The 23,887-nt window shown below is 39.4% G+C and overlaps 4 protein-coding genes across 4 annotated transcripts in view; 1 reads left to right on the forward strand and 3 right to left on the reverse strand.

Moving 5' to 3' along the window:
- myom1a (myomesin 1a (skelemin)) overlaps positions 1–13,966 on the reverse strand; it is a 32,436-nt gene extending 18,470 nt beyond the window's left edge. The window contains exons 1-16 of the mRNA XM_079569669.1: positions 13,748–13,966; positions 12,781–12,980; positions 9,808–9,945; positions 8,494–8,680; positions 8,238–8,395; positions 6,834–6,926; positions 6,600–6,688; positions 6,468–6,512; positions 5,426–5,587; positions 4,748–4,909; positions 3,175–3,316; positions 2,859–3,058; positions 2,427–2,483; positions 2,198–2,322; positions 713–896; positions 432–606 (exon numbers count right to left, since the gene is read on the reverse strand). Coding sequence (XP_079425795.1) covers positions 432–606; positions 713–896; positions 2,198–2,322; positions 2,427–2,483; positions 2,859–3,058; positions 3,175–3,316; positions 4,748–4,909; positions 5,426–5,587; positions 6,468–6,512; positions 6,600–6,688; positions 6,834–6,926; positions 8,238–8,395; positions 8,494–8,680; positions 9,808–9,945; positions 12,781–12,956 — 2,093 coding nt within the window. The 5' untranslated portion in view covers positions 12,957–12,980; positions 13,748–13,966. The remainder of the gene's footprint in view (positions 1–431; positions 607–712; positions 897–2,197; positions 2,323–2,426; positions 2,484–2,858; positions 3,059–3,174; positions 3,317–4,747; positions 4,910–5,425; positions 5,588–6,467; positions 6,513–6,599; positions 6,689–6,833; positions 6,927–8,237; positions 8,396–8,493; positions 8,681–9,807; positions 9,946–12,780; positions 12,981–13,747) is intronic.
- A 1,159-nt stretch (positions 13,967–15,125) lies between these two features.
- Positions 15,126–16,733, forward strand: myl12.2 (myosin, light chain 12-2). Its single transcript, XM_079569920.1, has 3 exons — positions 15,126–15,342; positions 15,416–15,577; positions 16,380–16,733. Exons 1-3 carry the CDS (start codon positions 15,159–15,161, stop codon positions 16,550–16,552), a joined length of 519 nt encoding a protein of 172 aa, XP_079426046.1. The 5' UTR covers positions 15,126–15,158; the 3' UTR covers positions 16,553–16,733.
- A 195-nt stretch (positions 16,734–16,928) lies between these two features.
- bag1 (BCL2 associated athanogene 1) lies at positions 16,929–19,213 on the reverse strand. Its single transcript, XM_079569908.1, has 7 exons — positions 19,087–19,213; positions 18,625–18,750; positions 18,449–18,531; positions 18,181–18,294; positions 17,993–18,100; positions 17,856–17,918; positions 16,929–17,306 (listed from the first exon to the last, which is right to left on the reverse strand). Exons 1-7 carry the CDS (start codon positions 19,121–19,123, stop codon positions 17,217–17,219), a joined length of 621 nt encoding a protein of 206 aa, XP_079426034.1. The 5' UTR covers positions 19,124–19,213; the 3' UTR covers positions 16,929–17,216.
- A 487-nt stretch (positions 19,214–19,700) lies between these two features.
- Positions 19,701–23,200, reverse strand: chmp5a (charged multivesicular body protein 5a; the record flags this gene model as incomplete). The annotated part of the gene is made up of 8 exons (XM_079569576.1): positions 23,019–23,200; positions 22,610–22,714; positions 22,492–22,538; positions 21,518–21,611; positions 21,365–21,436; positions 20,658–20,766; positions 19,844–19,959; positions 19,701–19,751 (listed from the first exon to the last, which is right to left on the reverse strand). Exons 1-8 carry the CDS (start codon positions 23,085–23,087, stop codon positions 19,701–19,703), a joined length of 663 nt encoding a protein of 220 aa, XP_079425702.1. The 5' UTR covers positions 23,088–23,200.
- Between the last annotated feature and the right edge of the window lie 687 nt (positions 23,201–23,887).

Here is a 23,887-nt window from a genome sequence, read left to right on the forward strand (position 1 = left end):
TATATATATCCCATATCGTAATTTTTTTATATCGTTGGGGACACAATATAATTTATGTTGCGCTCAGCTCCACTACAGCAGCATAAACACTGACTCTAAAAACATGGGGACGGGTGCTTAAAAACTAAAATGAAATGAAAGATCTAAACTGCTTGAGTAGATCATATTTGAGGGAATTAGTAAGCCATTAAAAAAAAAATAATATATATATATATATATATATATATATATATATATATATATATATATATATATCACTGAATTAATCTTCCCAATAGGCGTAAGGCTGGGATTTTGAAGTAATTTGTCCATTGTCAAATATATCGTTATCGTGATATTTCTCTTTTATATCGTGATATAAATTTAGGCCATATCGTCCTGCCCTAGTACGTACTAATATCTGTATAGTATATTGAAGCCCAAGAGCATACCTGGTCTGTTTGATCGGTTTGTTGTTGCAGGGCATCCACTCGCCGGTGCCCACCACACTGCAGTCGATGTAGTATCCAGCCAGGTGCTTCACTTCTTTAGAGCCGGCCCAATGGAGCACCACAGAGGTGCTGGTGCTCCTGGTGGCCACTGGGACTCCTGGAGCTGAGGGCAAGTCTGTTTATGTAGAGATTTGAAAATAATTAGACAGGATGATTACTATAATGCAGTCAAAAGTGCAAAAGGTATAAAATTATGACAGTTGAAAAAGTAGAAATCCTACCCATCATGTCCCCCACAGTGATGTTGCCCGTGGGCTGGGACGGCTCGCTGATCCCGGCGGAGTTGCAGCAGCGCACTCTGAAGTTGTAGGAGTTTCCTTCAGCCAAGTCGAACAGAGCGAAGCGAGGAGACTTCACCGGCATCCCAGTGTTCACCCTCTGCCAAGTGTCTGTGCCCGAGATGCACTGAAACAGGCAGTGGAAGTGGAGGCTGAGATCAGATACTTTTAGATACAAAACTTTACAACAAAAACATTATTAATTTGAAGCATGACGCATGAAGTGAAAAATCACATAGATATCCACGACATAATGTATTAATGAGTATGGCGATAACTACACTGTCTAAAACAAGGTCACATGCTCTAACACAGGGTTAGGCAAGTTTGCTTGGTGGAGGGATGATTTTCTTCACTGTAAAAAGACCAAGGGCCGACCCTGACAATTTTAGTAAAGCACCATTTTCTACAAATGCCAGTGCCGTGCAAAATATATGACCTAATTTGGTGTTTTGTTTGGAAATCTTTAAGTAACTAACAGTGTTTTTCACATTTTTTATAGTACTTATCCCCCTGCCTTAACCGAAAACACCCTCTCCAGTCTGACCTTACCCAAATCTAAAAAGCTTCTTAAAAAAAAAAGCTTTAAAAGAGCGACAAAAAAGCTACAAAAAAGTGGTAAAAAAGCAGCAAAAAGGCAGCAAAAAGATGACAAAAAAGTGAATGGTAAATGGTCTCAACTTATATAGCGCTTTTCCACCTACATTAGGCACTCAAAGCACTTTATAGCAAGGATCCACTCACCCATTCATGCTCTCATTCATACACCAATGTACACAGACACTGGGGGCAATGTGGGTGAAGTGTCTTGCCCAAGGACACAACGACAATGTGCATTTTCAGGAGGTGGGATTCGAACCCCCGACCTTCCGATCATGAGACGACCCTCTCTACCATCTGTGCCACTGTCGCCCCCAAATCAAAAATCGTAGATCACTTTTGTCAGTCTTAGCTTTAAAATGAGGCGTTACACCTATAGACTGACAGCTCCAGTCGAGAAGCTTTTAGATTTGGGTAAAGCTGAACTGGTTAAAATGTGCTTGGTTAAGGTTAAACTCTAAAACGATTAAAGTACATCTGATTTGAATAATAATATTTCTCAAAATCATCCAGGTTCTACGCTGGAGGGCCGGACTTGGTCTAATATATCGCTGGACCACCTTTAGCTTTGACTTTTTTTCCTCAAATTGCATTAAAGCAAGATTAAAAAAATACTAAACAAAGAGCTAAACAAAACTGAAATGGAAGCAAATTAGGAAAATTGGGGCTAAAACTGAACACTTGAACTAGACTATAAGTAGCAAAAATGTGTGAAGAAATCCACAGTGATAGTTTGACTTTAATAGCCATCAAATCCATCCAAATCAAAGTAAAGAAAAAAGTTTAGAGCAGTTGTCACAAGTTCCCGTACACGGATAGTTCCCGTACCTTCTCAATGTAGTACATGACCCCTTCGTGACCCCTCTGCATGGGAGGTTTCCAGGCCAACACCACGTAGCTTTTGGTCGCCTCGGTGACAACTACATCAGAGGCTTCACTCGGGACCACACCAGCTAAAGGGCAGCGAGGAAAGCAAACCATGTTCTCATTTTATTTTATGCTACACAGAAAAGGTCAACTATAAAAATGTCATAAAACAACATAAAGCACATCATACCGGTGGAGTCCTCTTCTGTAAATTTGATCATTCCGGTCCAAGGAGCCAATGGGCCAGCTGTGCAATAGAGAGGAATGAGAAAGTGCGACTGGGGGCTATATTGAGGATTAGCCATTGACTTTTAAAGGGCATATAGTCCACCATATGAGAAATATAAATACATAGATAAATAAAAACAACAACAAGAGCCACATCAGTAAAGCTTCCCCCCTTTGTCTCAGTGTAATATTTGTTTGTTGAGTCCACTCTGGTATTGCAAAACATGTTTAAAATGCACACAGTGAAAATCTCGAATCCAATCATTATCAGGAAACAAACCCCGATTGGGTATTTCTCCAAAATCCTTCAACACGAGTCTTAATCTGCTCTGTCCCTGCCCGATTTGGTCTTCCACACATATGAATTAAAAAGACTTGATATTAAGTGTCTGACCTCTGAGGCGTGCCCTGTCGGAGGGGTCCATGGCGACCACAGTCTCGGACACTCTGGAGGGGCGGCTGACTCCGGCCTTGTTCAGCGCCCGGACCCTGAACTGGTAGGACTTGCCCTCCTCCAGCCCAGTGACCGGGTAACGGGCGTACTTCACCGGTACGTCGTTGCACTGGGCCCAATGATGAGTGCCGGCCTCACACCTACAGGCACGGATGCAGAGAGTGATGTGACAGATTTCAACTGATGTACTGCACAAGCTTCGTATTGAAAAAAAAATTCAAGCTGGGTCATAATATATTAAAATAAGTATTGCAACCTGTCGATGAAGTATCCCAGGATGGAACTGCTGCCCTCCACTGCCGGCTGCTTCCAAGTCACCACCACATAATCCTTATTCGCATCGAGACACCGGACGTCCAGAGGAGCGACAGGGACGCCCTCCACATCCGCCTCAGCATCTGAACACACGGGCACATACAGGTGAGCATATCTGTGGAGCCAGGAGTCAGGTGCAGTGGTTGGACTAATCCATCACATTTTTCAGGTTTAGGTTTATATGTGGTACTGCTATATACATGTCCGGTTATCTACTGTATGAAAAGTAAGTGAAGACACCAAGCCGTGTTTCTAATCTTAGGTCTTCTCTCATACCGTATCTGATTTCCTTTTGACCTACTTTGAGGTACAGTATTCACCAGGAGGTTGCGGGGGATCTCTCTATACCCATTACTTCATACACATGGGAGAATAAAGAGGCGGGGCAGTTATACATGTATTTACGGTTTAGAAAATAAAGATAAAGATCTTCTTAGTTAAGTAGTGCTCACTCACTGTGTAGGTGGCATTACAGACATGCAGATAGATATAGCAACCACATACGTACCAAAAAGGAACTTAACAGTTTGAGACACTGAACTCTTGAGTTGTGTCAAGGCCTTGACGCGTGAAGCAAAAGCTGTTTGCTGCTGTGCTTTGCAACAGAAGTAAACTTATGCAGTGCCTGTTTCTATTGCACCTCTGTCATCAACAAAACCAGTGTGGCTACAAATTCCTTTCCACCATTACTGTATTATATGAATACAATCCCTGTGAATAGCCTTGAATTCAGCCTATGTGAGCTGTCCAGTGAGCTTTATTATACAGGGCAGTTCAATGAAAAGCGTTGGAGAGGCAAAAGAGAAGTTAATATATTTCTTTTGTTTACATTCATTTAAATGTATCATTGTAATAATTCTATGTTTAAATGTTCCACAAACCTTTACTCTATCTATCTAGTTTATACTTATGCACAAAATGTGGTCAGGTCACACCATCTTTAAGTCACCCTCAGGTCTTCATTGTCAAAGCTGGAGTCAGTTTTTGGACTAGTTTGAGACAAGTCCAGGTCCAAGTTCATCTCTCCAGGCCCTGTACGTCAGCAGGACCCGGGGGGCGTGCAGGTCGGAGCACAGCTGACCCTTCTCACCCTGGACACGAACTGTCTGACCCTCACCCCTAAGGCAGGAGGCTACGGTTCATCCACATGAACAGCTTTTCCCTCTGCTATCATGAACACTAAAAAACCTGTCACCATCTGCACTACGTGGTTATTCACATTCACATCTGCTGCCTTTATTGTGTATATTTTGTATATATTTAGAGCGTGTTTACTCTTTATCTTATTTTATCTTACGTTGCATGCCCTTATATAGTTATTATTCATTTTATTACTAGTTTATGTTTCATGTTGCACCAAAAAAGAAAAAAAAAGAAATCCTAGTTTGTGAATGTACCTTCACTGTCAATGGCAATAAAACCCATTCTGATACTGATTCTGTCACTACACTACCACATAAAGTCCACACCATGGACTACCATAAAAAGTTTGCAGAGCAGTGGATTAACCGTACCTCTGACGAACACGTAGGCAGAGTAGGAGTCAAATCCAGACTTGGTGTTGACGCGCAGGGTGTACATGCCCTCGTCCTCTTTGTTCAGATGGATCAGAGTCAAGGTGGCTCTTTCTCCGGACCAGTGGGTGTGCACCCATTTAGACGGCTTCAGTGGCACGGCTGAGGGGGAAAATCACATAGAAATGGCATGTATCATGATTATTTTTTGGTAAATAGTTCTGTAAACTATATCAGATACAAGTGTTGTAGCTGTGAACACAAGATTCCTTACATTGGAACTATCTGCTTCTTCTGAAAATAGGTTCAATTCTGTCATCTGTCATTCACGAATCCTCTTCAAAGTGTCATATACCAAAGCATTATAGTTGATTTTGACGCTTAAAGGGACTATACAGAGTTTAAAAATCTTAAAATCTATTTTTTTCCTCCCCCTACATGTTCCAGTAATGTCCTAATGTGTAGAATGAGCCCAGACCTGTTCACCACAACTGCCTCTAAAATCCTGCACTGTCACTCAAAAAGGTGTTAATTCAGGTCCGAAGTGCCGTCATGCACGAGCTTAATATAGAGCCTGCAGTTACGCGTAAGACCTGAGGTGGCAGTAGTGAGTATAACAATGACCAATGTAATTTTATCTGAAAACAATCAATAGCGGAGAGTTCACTGAAGACTTACAGTCTCTATACCAGACGATCTCAGGCTGGTATTTCTTGACTGTGGGGTAGATGATGACAGTAGCGCCCAGACTCATGGTCTCGCCCTCACGGCCAAAAGCCACTTCAAACTTATCAATGATGGTGGTGTTAAAGGTGACGCCATGTTCAGAGCAGTAACCATCTGCAGAAAGGACAACAGAGGTATTAATACACAGTACAGTTTTGAAGCAGTCGATCACAAAGTCTTTTATGACTGAATATGTATAATACTTTTAAAGATGAATACTTTTAACTTTTTTTTTTCTTCTAATTTACCAAGATTATTACATTACAAAATTAGCTAATAAACATAGAGAAAGACATGTATATGAACAGTTTTTTTTTCAATGGAGATCATTTTTTTCATTCAAACTTGGCGGTAAACACTGTTTAAGTGGCGCTAGCCCACAGTTAGCTTTGTGCGCTAGCCTGTTAGCTTCTTCTTCGTGATTCTATTAATGTGTATTGGTGACTCCGACACGGTGCAAGGAAAGTTGCAATTGTGGTTTTCTGGCCAGAGACACCAGTGGGAGATGAAAGACCTCCCAATCATCCCATTAACACTTGTATCACCTCCAGAGGGACTGCGAAAAGGATTTATTAAGATAAAGAAGTTATTTAGTACTGCTTTAAATGTAAAACTGTTTGTGTATGTCGAGCCTTCCTTACACATAAAGAAAATGCTGCAAAATAGAGGCTGGAAAAACTTGTACATTAAGCCAGAAAGAATGAGAGTGTGTTGGCAGTGGTCAGAAGGGCACAGATTGGCAGCCTCGCTTCTGTCAGTCTACCCTAAGGGCAACTGTGGCCACAATAGTAGCTTACCACCAAAGAATGTGGATTGAATGAATAATGACGACAGTGTGGGGCTTTGAGGAACCTGGTGATACAGGCTTGAAAAGTACAATACAAGTGGAAGCCATTATCATTATTAAATACTGAGAGAAGTAATAGATTATGAGCTGCTAAATCAGAATATACTATGAGTTACATAAAAACATCCAAACTCTTGCAGTGCTTACGTGGTTTTGGATCAAAGGGACCCGCTTCATCGCCCTCCTGGAATCCTGAGGCAAAACAGTCATCATTACATCAACTTCATACGAGACAAAAGCAACTTTTAAAAACGTTTTTCCTATAATACAGTTGCCTACTTTTGACTACAAGAGTTGCCATGGAGGAGGCTTCTCCTTTCACGTTGAGAGCGGAGGCGTGATACTGAGCGGTGTCAAAGAAGTCGCAGCTGAAAGTAGAACAAGGTGACGCTGAATAAATTATGTTTACATTAGCAAATGCAGATATCTTTATCAACACCAATGATAACAAGTTAAAGCTGTGAGCACTTAAGATGGAGCCGTGCAGAGTAAGTACAGTATAAGATTACCTACTTCTTGATCTCCAGGGAGTGCATGTTGTAGTTGCTCTCAGTGGTGTACTTCTCGGGGTGAGCCTTAGCATCAACCAGGACGTTATTTTTGTACCTGGAAAACAGTTGTAATTGTCACTGTGAGGCTGTGATATGTCGTAGGAAGCCTCTGACTCATTAAAAGGTCATTTTATCTATATATCGATTTATATTGTTCACTATTAACAGCCACACATGTTCAATATATTCACTGGGTGGAGAGAACAGATGTGGCGTAAACCTCAGACAAGCCACTGCATGTACATGGCACAAAAATCACAAGGGGCCTGATCTTACGCCTGCCGCAATAAGAGCGTTGGTCCAAACGAGACTCATCCTCTTGCACATGCGCAGCTGTTGTACTATCGTATTTTCTGGACTATAAGTCGCACTTTTTTTCATAGTTTGGCAGGGTGTGCGTCTTATACTCCGGAGCAATTAATATGTGATTTTAAAAAAATAAAAAATAATTCAAATATATATTTTCAATTGCCACTAGAGATCACTGAAGGCTAATCGACCAGCAAAAAGAAAGTTCGGAGTGAGCAAGAAAGCGGAGGTTGCTCCTACCTACAATGAATAACACAAAGTTGATCACAGGCTAAAAGCCAGAGACCACAGCTAGAGGAACGAGTTCGCAAATGAGAGCTTGAAAAACACACTGTTGGAAGAGGCTTGTCAACTGTGCAGTTATGCCTCCCCATCCAGGAAGCTAGCCATCAATCTGTTACGTGGGCATACTGTACGCCTATTCAGCCTGTTGTTTTTTCCTTCATTAGTGCACCTTATACTATGTTTTTTTCTTCTTCATTACGCTTATTTTTGCTTGTGCGTTTTATAGTCCGGAAAGTACGGTACGTAACTTCAGCCAGTGGCAATAGGTCCTCCTTTAACATTGTGCCTCATGTACTTCATTCAGCATTTAGGCTACTTTTTAAGCAATGCAGGACAAACTACAAACGTTATTTATCCCACTGTGAGTTAAACACTGGCCATGTCCCAACAGAAAGAGAAGATACCGATGGTCCCGCTCTAGCGCTGGTTTCAAGGAGTGCAGGACCCCCCCACACGCCCGAAACATGATCAAAACAAAAGCATGTGTTCACCCCCTGCCTCCCCTCATCCCTGCCCAGCCACTGAAAGAGTCTGGTAGGAGGAAAAAGGTTGTCCTACATAACATCACCACACATATTGGCCAATCATGCCCACTGAGCCTAGTCTACAGTCTTTGTTTAGAAACACAAGATTGGGCCCTAGGACTGAATTTCCGTCCCACTGAATGAGGGGCACGACCGATTAACTTGCTAGTTCTGCTCCGCACAAACCATGCAGATAAGTAGAAAAACAAATAGGCTTGTTTCTAATTGGGTGCTTGTCGTCTTCTCACCAGGCGATTCTTGGTTTGGGCCATCCAGCCACAGTGCAGTGCAGTTTGACGGTCTTGCCCTCCCACACGGTCTGTCCACGGGGCTTCACGATGAACTCGGGCTTGTGTGTCAGGCTGTCTGGGTTCATCTTTTTGCGAAACTCAGACCACTCCTCCAGCTGCAGACATAACATAACATCAGAACGTTGTGTAACTAAGTGAATTACTGTATCGTACTTTTCAACGGGCCATTTAATCAAAGATGCAGATCGTTTACCGTCTTGCTGAGCTCCACCCGTTCGGCGGACTCTCTGGCATGTCTGGAGTGGCTCTTCTTCTCCACCTTGACCTCCAGGGCCTCCCGAGCCTCCCGCGTGAAAAGGTTCCTCATGGCCACGTACTGTATGCCCTCCTCGACCGTGCACTCGTCCTGGCTCTCCACCAGACCACGGACCACGTCATGACTGGAGAGACGAATGATAACATGAAGCGACGTAGCCAGAATCACCTGACATTCATTTATATAATGGAGATACGGAAATACATGTCATAAAGAATTGTTTGGTTTAGACCTAGTTTATTCCGACATTTGTTAAAATCTAATCCTATCCTGGTTTGGTCTCTTTTTAGACTTGGTGTCTTGGTTTACTACTTATTATCAACATCATCCCAGGTTAAGTCATTCCTTTTAGTCCCTAGAAGTGCTTTATTAGTTCTCAATGAAGAAGATCTGTTTTGTTCCAGGTTTAGTCCTTGATTTGTCTCGATATACCGTACGCCAGGTCCAGTTTGATCAAGATTAACAGAGTCGTCCCCCCACTGTCTCATGTTTACACACATTGCCTTTACCTAACCTCGTATTTTATCCACTTTGGCTTTATCCAAATCTAAAAGCTTAAAAAAAAAAAATATATATAAAATATATATATATATATATATATATATATATATATATATATATATATATATAAAAATATATATATATATGTATACATATATATAAACCGTGATCAAAACGAGGATGGAAACGCAATAAAATATCACAAAAGCAATGAAAAAAAGCAATGAAAAAAAAAAGCCAAAATCGTGGCAAAAACAAGACAAAAAAGCAACAAAAAAGTGACGTAAACACAACTAAAGAGCAACAAAAAACATGCTGTATACACAACATACAAATATGACAAAAAATCAATGAAAAAGCAACTAAAATCGACAAAAACATGACAAAAAGAGACAAAAAAGGTGGAGAAAATACAACAAAAAAGCAGTGAAAATGCAACAAAAAAGTGACAAAAACGCAACAAAAGAGCAACAAAAAATGTGCTGTATAAACAACAACAAAAACGCAATGAAAAAGCAACAAAAATCGACAAAAAAATGACAAAAAAGAGACAAAAACGCTTCAAAAATGTGAGAAAAACATGGTGACAAAGTGACAAAAAAGCTATGATCACTGTTGTAAGTCTTAGCTTTCCAATGAGGCATTACACTGTTGCTCTCCAGCCGAGAAGCTTTTAGATTTGGGTAAAGCCGCACTTGAGACAATGCGCTCGGTTTGGGTGAGAGGTTAACCGTATCCCCTCGGACTCACTTGGCTCTGAAGAGGGGCACCACGTAGCCGATGACGTCTTTGTCTGTGTCCATTGCCAGATAGGTGCGCTGGAATCTTTTGGGTAACACGCTGAGTCTCACCACCTCCTCCCCCACTGTCTCCAGGCTGCTCTTCAGGCTGACAGACACAACAGCAGCAGTTACAACCAGGAGAGGGGAGAGGGCAAGTGAGAAAGCAACAAAAGAGAACAGTTAACATCTGTCACAGTGGGTTTTCAAAAGGAATAAGGATTGTCTACAAAAGGAAATGTGTCCTCTGTATTTGACCCATCCTTGAATGCAACTTGTTACAGAGCAGCGGTGACTCCAAAATATAGTATTGCCTTGACACATTTTGCCCCAATGTAGAGAGATCAGCACTAAATCCCCACAACAGTGCAGCAGGAAACATTCAAAGACCCAGCGATAGAAAAGCCTCTTCCATTTGACCTGGCGGATGATGAGTTTTACACGGCTATGATAAGTTTTGTTCTGTGATAAAAGAGGATCAGAGAAAACAGAGACACCGGGAGTCTGCGATGTCAAAAGAACTGCTGCTGAGTGAGTCACCAAGGTTGATGTCAAAAAGCCTTCTTCAGCAAAATCTCAAGTCAAAACTTAAAGAAAGTTAGCTGGGGAGAGCAATAAAGAATAAGAGTTTTGAGGAATTTTCAGTACGTATGGTTGAGTTATATGCAGGGCCCACAGTTTTGTGTTTAGTTGTGAAATTACAAAACCATTTTACATTGCTTGTTTGTTTGTTGGCTAAATCAGTGGTTCTCAACCTTCTTTGCAGGTTCTTATTTTGGGTAGCGCCAATATAAGGAACTGTGTTCTCCGCAACCCCCACAGGTCAGGGCTTCTATTCAAACTACAGAGCAGCAATAGACTAAACTCCAATCCTTTTTGGAGGCTTACATACTATACTGCTACTTCACCACTACATTGATACATTGGATTTTTTAAATTATATTCTTTTTGACAGATGTCCTTGCTGACACAATCCTCCTGATTAGAAGTGGGGACAAGTCACAGCTAAGACTCAAGTCATTGGCTTTGTCACAGTGAAGTCCCAAGTCAAAGACAAGCACGTCGTTTCAAGTCTTGGAACATTTATTCCACATATTGAATAGGGATTGCACAGGGAGGGCTGTTAATGTGAAGTGAGTCCCAGAAGATCCAGAAGCTATTATTAAAAATTATATCAGGTTTAAGTGCTGTATCTCGCATTGATTCAATACAATTTCTATCCAATGTCATTGCCGGCTTTGAACAAATCAAGTATTTCACTACAACTTCATTACTTCTATACAGTGGCTTTACACTGGTCTTAAAGGCAGATCCACAGGCCTGTGTACTGTCGTGTACTGTCAGTGCATGCTTAGATCTGACAGTACACGTTTATAACCAAGCTAAATTTGGCTGAATTATGTCAGGTTTAAGTGCTGTATCAAACATTGATTCAATAGAATTCCTATATTTCTTTCCAGTGTCATTCTTAGCTTTGAACAACTCAAGTATTTCATTACAACTTCATTACTTCTATACAGTGGCTTTACACTGGTCTTAAAGGCAGATCCTCAGGCCTATGTTACAGAAATAGCCCCACACCCCCGAAATACCACTGGCAGCAGTACAGCGCGGATCCAGTTCCTCCCCTCGCCCCTGTTTAGAAAGTTATCTCTGTTTCCAACATGTCCTGACCCCTGGCACTTGAAGGACAAAGACTTAATGTTGACAAGGGTTAGAGAGAAAGAAACAGATAGAAAAACACAAAAGCAGCAGCAAAAACGACAGCTCTTGTCAAGTCAAGAGATAACTTGAATTTCAAGTTTTTTTGAGAAAAGCTGTAAAGGAAGCTGTGTTAAGTCTGTCATTGGCAAAGATACAATAGTGCCAGACTCAAAGATGTTATTGTTCAGGGATATTCTTTGCATTAAGCCCCTACAAAAATACTCACAATTAGGGCTGGGTGATATGGAAATAAAAATGACCTTGATTATAGGCAAAAAAAAAAAAAAAAGGTTTCTTTTTTCATTCATCCAAATTCTGAACTCCACTGCAAACCACCAAATGTTCAGGATTGGCTGTAGACCTATCCATGAAAAAGCTTCTATCCCATAAAAAAAAGCTGTTGCTATCAGTTCCATTAATTCAACATGACTTTCCTATTCACATTTCACAAAAACTAATCATTGTTTGTAGTCAGTGAGTAGAGTTCTTGAAAGGAATATAAACATGGAAGAAACTCCCAACACGACTCAACAGTTTCAAACAGCAATATCACAAACAATAAGGAAATGAGATGTGACTGATAAACATGATAAGTGCATACTGCCCTTTGTGTTCTCAGGACTGACATCAGTCAGACACAATGTCTATGACTGCGTTTTGTGTGATTTGTGTTGTTTGCATTACACTCCCATCAGCTGTGATTCTTGTAGAGTTTACCTAAACCAAAACTGACTGAGCTTGTAAAAACAATGAAGGTCTGCAATAGCATTATGTTATGATATGGTTCATGTCTCACTCAAACCTTTGCACGGTTCTGTATTAGATGCAATCACTTTACTTGTTATAACAACAATTTAAAACAGATCTAACACATCACTCCACTTCAGTACAAAATGAATTAGACCTCGTTGAGTATTTGAAGCACTTGATGCAACACTGATCAGACATAACATGACAACCATCGAATATTATCGATTTTTATCATTACACCTGTTTTAGAGCAATGTTTTAGGCAGTAGACAGGTGGATTGTATAAGGTTTAGAGTGTCTCCAAAACTGCATCTCTGAACTATTTTATTACCAAAAGTTGTTCATAAATCTGAAAATCCATACAAGGTAAACATAAAAAATGATACATCTGGTAGGAAAGTAAGGGCTCGACCTGTTCACGGATTTGTTTGTTGTTACATCAAATGTTTCAAATACTTCAGACAGTCCGATAAGTATTTTGACTTCTTACCACTGCTGGCTGGTGAGGCTTGTCTGGCTGGCCGTGTAAGATGTGAACGACTGCTTGCTAACAGAGGACCTGGAGCTCAGGTAAGAGCTGCTTTCAAAGTGGTGACTCTGCTCCTGATGCTGAAGATGCTGCTGTTTTCTCTTTTTCACTCGAACCTCCCTTGACTTCTCCGCCATCTTTAAAAGTTTGTCTTACCAGTTCTGAAAATCAATCTGATTAATATTAGATTGATTTCACATTGGGGAGTTAGTTTGCTTGGAGCATGGAGGTATTAGATATTAAGGATGGTGACTTGAGATGTTATATCTCGAAAACTTGTTAAGATGAAGATTAGGTTTAATATCTACTTTGGTAAATGAAGAAGCAGCATCAACTACAGTAGGAGAGGATGTGGTCAGATTACTATCTTTTTATAGTGTTCATGCACAATAAATCTTTTTTTCAAATTAACTACATAAAGTTATCATTAATAATTAAATACAGGGGCAGGGGATCATTATAATGTGACTGTAATGTTGAATTAAATTAAATACTTACTCGTAAATTTCAAAATATAACTGTAGCTAAAGAGAACGAAATGGATATCCAGATTATATGATTAAGATATTGGCTCATGTACCTCCCAATCTAAGGAAACAGTATAAACTCAAAAATCTGCATTAAAGATGAGCAAGCCATTGCTTCTCTCTCAGAACATGAACACAGGCTGTTCTTCATTTATTACTTTAGCACAATCATTTATTACTTTAGCACACTGTCATAGTTGCAACCCTGGGAACTCAGTTAGTGTCAAAAAGTTAGGCTATAAAGTCCAAAATCCAGTGGATTAATAATGAAATGATTAAGAATGATTAACAAACCAGCTCAGCCAGGCCTCGGGGCCCATTGGTCAGAGGTTACATCAAAACAACGCAAATTAAGGAGAAAAAATAAATAAATTAGTTAAAAGTGAATACTGTTTACTTACCACAGATAAAAACAACCTGTAAAAGGCCAAAACGATAATCCAAAAGAAGCTAAAGCAAATCCAGATTGGGCAAAGCGGCAGGGAGAGGGGCAGTGGAAAGGCGAAGGTCCACAGAACAAAAATAAGGCTGCCACTCGGCAGAATGCTCAAGACTCCGTCAGGACCTTTTAAGGCTGGCCCCGCTTTAAATTTAGACGTGACTGAGAGAGTAGGCCCGATCGAGGAACCACAGTGTGAGGACTTCCCAACGCTGGGAACAGTGAAGGAGCCTACTGGAGGGGTGGAGACAACAAAAATGAACGTGTGAGTCAAATTATCACAAAAAGGCATCTTATACGTAGAGATTTATTGGAAGAAAAAAAAAATCTACCATTAGGAATTTAATCTTATTCAACGAACAAATAACACAAACAGTGTGGACAGAACAGGGAACAACTTTAGCCTACGTAAACAGAACAGACGGTCATTCAAAGATCCATTGTGCCAGTGCCTACTCAGCGTCAATAAATCATACTGGCTTCTTAATTGATAAATGCTGCCCCCTACTGGTAAGTTATTGTAGCTTACATGTATGTAACGAAAAGATACACCAACACATATAACAAATAACACCAAATAACAACGCAAACCTATTTCAAAAGTCACTCATGTATTATATAATAGTAAACAATATAATGTAGGCTATCAATCATAAATAATATAACACTTGTGCGGTGGTAGCTAGGCGATGGAAGGCCGAGGCTGATCCCTGATTGGCTACTTGGAAAAACCGGAAGTCATACATCATTACCAGCCTGTGATCGTCTTGTTTGGTGGACAGGTGTGAGAATAATCCTTTGTTTTTCTGAGGTGAGTGGATTTTATGTCCGGATAACAGCAGCACGTACCTTGTTTCTTGCATAAACAACATCATTTGGGGCAGATCTGCGCGATGACAATAGCTTCATCCGCAAGAAGCATGAATGTAGGTCAGCTTGAGCTAGCCAGTTAGCTTAAAGGGGTGTGAAGCAGCAGCAGAAGCTTCACTAAAGTGCGTTGCGTCATAATGCTAGTGTAAACATGAGTATATTTGTGCGTATATATCTCTCTTTTTTGTTCTCGTGTGGGTAATAATATAATTTGAATTTATCTATATTGGATTGGGCCATTTGAAGTGCTTAGTAATTTAATGTTCTCTTCAGTCATCACACGACCATGAGCATCATCAGCAATGAATGATACATAATTAACACTTTGTTGGTGGATCACCGCTCCCACAGACGTGCTGAAGGACAGACTTTGCCTTTTATTAAGCCTTAGACAGTTTGGACTGGATTATCTTAAAAACGAGCCACTTCTAATGTGAGACCGTGCGCACTTCATTGATTTGATATTTGTTTTAAAGCAGGAACAGGAACGTGAAGCCGTCGAAATGTCAAGCAAAAAGGCCAAGGGGAAGAACACCAAGAAGCGTCCCCAGCGCGCAACCTCCAATGTGTTCGCCATGTTTGACCAGTCTCAAATCCAAGAGTTCAAAGAGGCCTTTAACATGATCGACCAAAACAGAGACGGGTTTATTGACAAAGAAGATCTCCATGATATGCTGGCCTCTCTGGGTACGTGAGGCACAAAGTCGGCACATACTTGTGAGTGGTGAGAGGTGATTAAACTACTTTCCTGTTGTTTTAGGTAAAAATCCTACAGATGAGTACTTGGAGATAATGATGAATGAAGCGCCTGGACCGATCAACTTCACAATGTTCCTAACCATGTTTGGAGAGAAGCTGAATGGCACAGACCCAGAGGATGTGATCCGAAATGCTTTTGCCTGCTTTGACGAAGAAGGAACTGGTAAGTTTTAAACTGAAGCCATCGTGTCAACCGCACAATATGACATAATTGCTCATATATGCAAAGTACCCATAGGTGTATTATTCCAAAGTTAGTTCAGAGGTGTGATTATACATTTGTGACAACAATTTAGAAAGTGCAAATAACATCAAGTTCACTTTTGGACTGGACTGGACTAGGGCTGAACGATATATCGCTATTTAAGATATATCGTTATATTTATAAATGAGATATGGAATTAGACCATATTGCGTATATCGGGATATTTCAAATTCAGATAAGCTATTAAGGTCACAAAAAGAAACAGGTAATCTCTAGCTGATTTTTAAAGAACATTATATTAAACTTGGCACTTTATTTTGTCATCTCTTTATATATAAATGCTGCCCTCAGAAAAAGATTGACCTATTTTATTTCATAGGCTATTTCTTATTTCTATTTAAGATATTATATTTAAATGTGCACCTTACGGAGCTTTGTTATACAGTGTTTATGTTTACATTTTATAGTGAGTTTTCAATAAAACTACTCGTATTTGGCTTTGACTTAACATTTAATTTCACAGCATATCGGGATGAGTTTTGGTCCACATCGCCCAGCCCTAAACTGAACTGTAGTGTTATGTATTTTTTGTTTTCTATTAGGTATTCTTTTGTTATTGAGTAGAGAAATAACCATAGTTTAATTATGATTATTTGCCCAGACTAATTTCAGTGTGTGTATGTGATTTAATGACTGTAAATTGTCCCAAGCAAAAATGCAAATGCTTCACACAATTACTGATAATTGTCCCACTGCGCAGGTATAATCCAGGAGGAGTACCTGCGCGAGTTGCTGACTACAATGGGAGACAGATTCACAGATGAAGATGTTGACGAGCTCTTCCGCGAAGCACCCATCGACAAAAAAGGCAACTTCAACTACGTAGCATTCACCCGCATTTTAAAACACGGCGCAAAAGACAAGGATGATTAGACACAGAACGAGAATTTTGAAACTTTATCACTACCCTCTTATTTTATGTATAATTTATTTATGAAAATCTTAACTGTGGTATACCTCATTGAGTCATTTCTACACGCTTACTGCTGGACCCCCCCCCCCCCCCCCCCTTTCCCCTTCTATTCCCTCAGCTTATAAGCATATTTGCACAATTACAAGGGTCTCACTAGTAGTATGTATAAAAACTAGACTCCGATGCTGGATCTAACTGGACTATATCTAAACAGACTGTTGTGTGATATTACGACTGTATTTTAAAGAATAAACCATTCAATAAATCCGTCTATGTTTTAATGGGGACAATTACACAGTTTCTTACATGTAAAGTTACAGATTCCACTTTTTAGAAGGATGTATTTATTAATCTGATTTGGTGCTGCTTAGAAATTCTGAAATACTACATGTTGTCTAAATAGGCCAAGTTATTTTGGGACAATGGAACTAGATCATGTGACAGCGCATCATGTTCAACACAGACTACATTTGAGCTGGATTAATCAGCCATTTCATAATTGACAGCGACTTGGCACACAGTTTCCTGTAAACAGCAAAATAAATAATTGAAAAACTGCTCCACACCTGAAGCTTCCTGTACAGTCAGTCACTGCTCACGGAACAGTGTAAACACAGCAAAGGTTCATTCTGCCAAGGCCAAGTTTTTAGATTGGATCTTTGTTATGTGGTCAGATATGCAGGCTTCAATTCTGTCGCACTGGGCCAGGAAATCCTAATGACAAAAAAAACAAAACATTAACAACTTTATGCCACTACTAATACACATTTATTAAAGGAACAGGCCACCCTTTTTACATACTGAGATGTTCTTGCCTGAGCTTATACGAGTTGATGAGTACCTGTCTGGTCTTAGTGTGTGCGCTCAGTCACACAAAACGACTAAAGATCATAGCATTTGGCCTCTCCCAATGTGTTCCTATAGCTCCAAACGGGGGTGAAGTTGGAAGTTACCACACTCTTCCACGGGCACAAAGACCAGACAGGTACGCATCAACTCGTCTAAGCTCAGGTAAGAACATATCACAGCATGGAAGAACTGTGTGCTCTCAGTCACGCAAAAACACCAAACATGTTAGCATTTGGCCTCTCCCAATGTATTCCTATAGCTCTGAACGGGGTGAGGTTAGAAGCGACCCAGCTCTTCCACGGGCACAAAGACCAGACAGGTACGTATCAACTAAGCTCAGGTAAGAACATATCACAGCATGTAAAAACGGTGGCCTGTTCCTTTAAAGAATAAACATATGAGGGTGAGATTTACCTGCACTGTTTTAACAAGCCCTTTCTTCTTCATTCTGCAGTCGTTAAAATTATCTGGTATGCTCTGTTGAAGAAGAATGAGTTCAGATTTGATACATGTGTGTGGATTTCCGGAGAAAATAAAGACTATTCATTTACCACAGAATCTATCTGTTCTAAAATCTTCATAAATTGTTCAGCTGCCGCTTTCACTCTATGGTCCAGTTTATTCAGTGCTTCCGCCTGAAGATCTTTAGCCAAAAAGCCCTGTAACATAATGTGAAGATAAATATTAGTTCTATATTAGATTGATGGATAATGGCAGCACTTTCCAAAACATTACTTACATTCTTAAGGCCAGTCAACTCTCCATCCACCTTTTCTAGCTTCTTCGCTGTTTGTTCCACTGATTTCTCAATATCCTTTAACTTCTTCAGCTCTGCCTCTTCCTCTGGACTGTTCTGTTTTGGGGTAGAGTATGATAAGAGATTTAAAATGTACGCATGCAATCAGGATCTTTATATATTGTAAATTGTTTTGAGAGTACCAGTGATACAGGCAGTATGCAGTAATGATAGACAGACCGTATAATGATATGATGAAAACAAGTCTTACCCTTTTTCCAATCATCATAAGTTTGCAGCCATTTTTAACTCCGTAACTTGACAGACTCTCCTCCATCTCTTTTAATGATTTTCCTTGAGGTGAATCAAATAAAAGGTATTGATGATATAACACAAAATACTTATTGCTTATTACTACTTATGATGATACTGATCAGGATAACACACCTTTGAAGATAATTTTCTGTGAAGGTTGTGGGACACCTGTAGCTTGTGTCAGAGCATCAGACAGATCTTTGACAGTGGGAACATTGCCATCATTTCCTGATATTGTGAGGCTGTGTTTGGTAGACCCTACAATGAACACGGTGAGAAAAAGCATTTTAACACATATAGTTAAGGCAAATCATTATGGCAATTATGCTGCCCTATTATATACATTATAGAGGCAAAACAGTGTCATTTTATCTTCCCTATTGTTGAGATTATTCCATGCTTTAAAAGAGGCGGACTCTCTTTCTGCCTTTCAGAACAAATGTACATGTTTTCTACAGTTTTATTCATAGTTTGTATCATTAGCTTTCGTTAGCAGGAATCATGCTAGACATTTCCGCTACATGTTTTATTCCAGTCGTCACGTTCATCTCACTTTAAGTCATTTTATCTCTAGATATTTGATAGTTGCGTTACCGTAGGCCACTGTCACTGTCACTGCGTCCTCTGACATAGTTAAACACAATGAACTAAATAACAGGCGAAATTTGCAACACGAATACGATGCTAAGCTAACTATGGGCTACAATGAATAACTTCCGGTATCAACAGGAAGTATCGAGCATTTGCGTTTTATTTATTTATATAAGTGTATTATTAACGTTTCCTTTCTTTTTATTATTATTCAACCTTGTGCTTTTAGATTTTGGGGTTTAATAATATACTCGTACCCTGGTTATCCCACCAACCTCAGTAATAAAACAAAGAATAAGTAAAATCTTTATTTTTTGCATGTTTTATCAACAAACAAGATAACTGTTAAAATGAACAAAAATACTAAATAAATGTAGATAATGACAAAACAATACTGATAACAATGATAATAAATTACTTCAAAAAACAGTGTCTGTTTGTTTTAGAATGATACAAGGCCTCATGCTAGCATGGTAGAAATTACAACACACAAACCAGCTTGAACGACATCTCCAAGTATGTAGTGTTCTTAGGTCAGTAGTATGGATTTACATTTAATTATGTTAATCTGCATGTAAAAGTGAAATTGAAGTGCAGTAGTTTTCTTCATTTGTGCTTTACGAGGCTGGAATCTGAGGCAACCCAAATTCATCCACCAGAACACCATCCTGAAAGAAAAAGTAAGATCTAAGGTGAGTAATAATAAAAAAAAAGGTGCATTACTATTAAAAACAGGCATTTTGTGTGTGCTTTTCCGTGCCTTATTTGTTTTACTGTCACTAGGAATTCCCTCAGGAATAGAGGGAGCCGCACTGGCTTCGTCCAGGTAAGTACTATCATCATCCAGCAACAGCTCATCCCCCAGTGCATCCAGTTCTGTAAACAAAGATATGTGCACACTGTTCAGGAAGAACCCTCTATGTATTCCTATGTTATTATGTTGAAATCTGATACCTAACGTTTTCTAAATATTCAAATTTATGCTCAACCTATATGTTTCTTATCATGACAAATGAAAGTAATTTACCACTCAACACTGCACTATGATTGAGAGCAATGGAATGGGTCTACAGTTGTCATATAGGGCATAAATACTTATCTAACTACATGCTATGAAGCTTCTTCCTTTTTTGAAAACGTTCAGATGTTTAATATTCTGCAGTATGCAGAGTAAACAGGACAGATCTTTATTTACCCCTATAAAATATTTTTATTTTTACCAAGACAGCAACACAGTTAAATAGAATGTGATTAAATGTGATCTGAAAACTTTCTGAACACATGGAAGCATTTAACGCAAAGTATCGTAAGTTTTGCACAGTCAGGGTTCCAAAAGGCCATATCCCACTGAGTAATTATTTTGTTTGTTATGGCAAATTTCAATATCATGATCAACTGTAAGAGACTTGCCCTAGTTGTGAGAAGTGCTAGTGTCTGATTACAAGCATTATGGCCTGATTAGATAAAACACAGACTCAGCAGCCATTAGTCTATTAAATAATTATAAGATGCATAATGTTTTATTTATGTCTTGTCTAATGAGGTTTTTTGCATCTAAACACAATGATACCAACCAGCTTCTAGATCGTCCTCGTCTATATCCGGAGTGCCATAGCTGCGACTGAGGGCTTCCTGGACCTCATTGGCGTCTTCCATCATGTCCTCCAACTGGTCCTGCAAATCCTGAAAAAACATTACAGGTGTGACTTAAAGAAGGCAATATTGAAAGTGTATAACTACAATGTATATATCTATGTTTTGTTGTATCTTCTCTACGGATAATCAACTCTACTTTCTAGTTCTAGTTTTCAAGTGTTATAGAGTTTTAATATCATCAGGATATTGATTGATAGGTGTGTAAACGAAACCAAGCCAAATTAATATTACTGTGCATAGGTGGGTGAGAAACACGTTATGGTTAGTCTTTAAAAAATTAACTTTACTTCCAATTCAGTTTTTTTATTTTTGCATAACTAAAAGAGCAATTTGAAGACAACCATCTATAACATGAGTACATAATTACTATGGCGATGCAGAGCAAAATGTCAAGGCTCAAACATCTTTTTTCTCTCAAAAAGATGATTATCTAATTGCCTCTGACTTGTCATGAGTCATTATTCATTATAGTCTGTCTTATAATCAACTAGCCATTGTCCAATGTGCATCAGAAACAAAATGGCCATAGTTCTGAAGATCGGCTCAAACAAGTCACAATGATTGTATGCTCAGTGTAATTGTGGACCATTCACTGAAAAATGAAAAATTGTGCATAACCGCTTACATCAATTTGATCTATTTTCACGTCTTTGTAAGCCCTCTTCATCTCCTTGGCTCCAATCTTCATTGCCTCCACCTAGAAAGTAAAAAGTAAAGAGAACGTACAAATAAGTGTCTCTCTATTATTTAGTCTACTGTTCATTACGAGAGGTCTTACTGTTGTTTTTGTGTCCTTGAGTGTCTGAATTGTGTAGTTCGCTTGTTCCATGTTGAAAGATTGCTGAGACAGCTGCTCCCTTTGACCTTCATACCTGGGATAAGATGAAAAGTAAATAAATACTAAAATGACATGACATAGAGCAGTCAAATTTGCGCAGTAATATCTTCACTTTACTGCGCGGACGACAAACTACTCCTGGTATTATTACGCCTTACAATATAGTTCCCCCTTTTATCCCCTTAGAAAATCCACATTGTTTAATTTTGTGTAATTATACTTTATAGTGTAACGCTTCATGCAACCATATTTAAATAGGGAAAACGTGGAGGAGCTTTGTAGCTTCTATCTTCACCTCGTTTGGAGCTATAGAGGAGAGGAGGATTTAATTTACTCCTTACACTCTGTGACCTACAGTATGTAAAATGTATTTATTTGGTTTATTTGATAGGGACAGATACAAAAACATAGACAAATTGTAACATAAGTCTGATGTATGTGTCATAGTGCTCATAGCAGAAGCTAATTTGCAGCACTTGTCCCTAGATGAGCTTACAAACAGTTTAAAGGTACAAAGCATGTTAAAAGGGGATGAGAAGACAATGACATTTACAGACACTGAACTGTACAGAAAAAAGACAGGGACACAACACTAAACATGAGTACAATGCTGCTGCTGGCACATCCATGATTTATGTAGTCACAGTCAATGTGGTCAATGTAGTCACAGCAGGCCTGGAGTAGACTTCATGCAAAGGTAAAAAGGGTGAAGAACTCAGCAACAGTTTTCATCAATCAAAGCCAGGATTCAAAGTCTCTAACTACTGAGCCACAGTTGCCCTTAAGGTAATTTGATATCTTAATCTATAGCTATTAAGCTTCCAGGATAACACCTGGGACATGGATATTTTACTATCTTTCAAGGGTTTCTGGAAAGCATAGCCGGCAACTCATTTAATTCATATAAAACTCACATTCTTTTCTGCTTCAGGACTCGCATTGCCTTTTGTTTGACAGTATTCTGCAAGGAAAGAGGTAAATGTGTAAGTACTACATATATCGCATCTTAAATAAATGGTGTGCCTCGCCTACCTTTGCTGGCCCATCCCTCATCTTTTTAAGCTGGTCCTTGTATTTGATCAGTTCGTTGTCTAGTCTGCTGATCTTCTTGTCAATAGACTCTGCCCTGGCATCCACCTGCGATACACAAGTAGACAATGTAACTTTATACAACCGACAAGCGCACGATTACACCGTATTAAATATGTATATTACAAAATAAAATAACGATATGCTGAATTCACTTAGAAATAAGAGGGCAGTCAATAAACACGTGATCTTTTCGGGGAAAATATCAGGTATTACACGTGATTTATCAAAGGCTAATTAGCTTTAGCGGGGTGTGTTTCCTGCCTGCAATCTATAGTAACGCTAGCTTTGTACCGCTGGTCCCGTTAGATTACACAATAACAAACACGATATTCGAGCCGACAGCGCTCACATTTCCGATACAGTCCGACAGATTTGGAGGTGGACCTTTGGGCTTCCCTCGTCCGAATATCCTGTTCATTTTGTGGGTGAATAAACTCCCTTTAGCTCGTGGTAGATTGTAAATATATTAAACGCTTGTGATGGATTTCTTCATTGAGGACACCCGGAAGCGACGGCGCAGACGCAAAGTCCTCTGATTGGCTGGAGGGAACAGCTGTGGCCAATCAGATTACAGCATCATGGAGGACCTCTTGTGGCCAGAAAGGATACTGCAGCTGTCTTTGAAAGGCTTTTGTCCCATTCGCTCCCTCATCCAAAGGCTTTGTTAGGCTCCAGCTGCACGATCATCAATCATTGTTACTCTAAGCTTTTATCTGTGTGTGTGTTTGAATGATAGTTTAATTATAGAGCTTCACTTTATCGCTATGAGTAAACAAACATAATGTTGACTAATACTGATGATTCTTACCTAAAGAAAAATCCAATTTTTCTGGGATGTAAACAGATTCAAAAGGAAAATGTATACATTATTTGACAAGACAGTGTTTTCATTGTGCAGGATCTCAATGAAAATCTGTTGGGAATTTCTTTCAACTTAGATGCTTTGTGTTATTTAACCCGGTTTCATCTCCTTTTTCTATACGCTATACAATGCAAGAAACAAGTATTATTGATTAATTTATACTATCTCATACTATGAACCCTCATTTGTTGCTGTTAGGTCTGAGGAGAGTCGACATAAGTTGATATAATACATCTGTGGCGAAAGACTATTGTTTTTATTTTTGTTTTTTTTCGACATGAAATTAAACAAATGCTTGTACTTGTAATGCTTGAAAATGTGTGAAAAGTTACGCAGTATGGCTTTAATGTTGCCTA

Source organism: Gobius niger, assembly GCF_951799975.1.
Source record: "Gobius niger genome assembly, chromosome: 13".
Classification (NCBI taxonomy): Eukaryota; Metazoa; Chordata; class Actinopteri; order Gobiiformes; family Gobiidae; genus Gobius; species Gobius niger.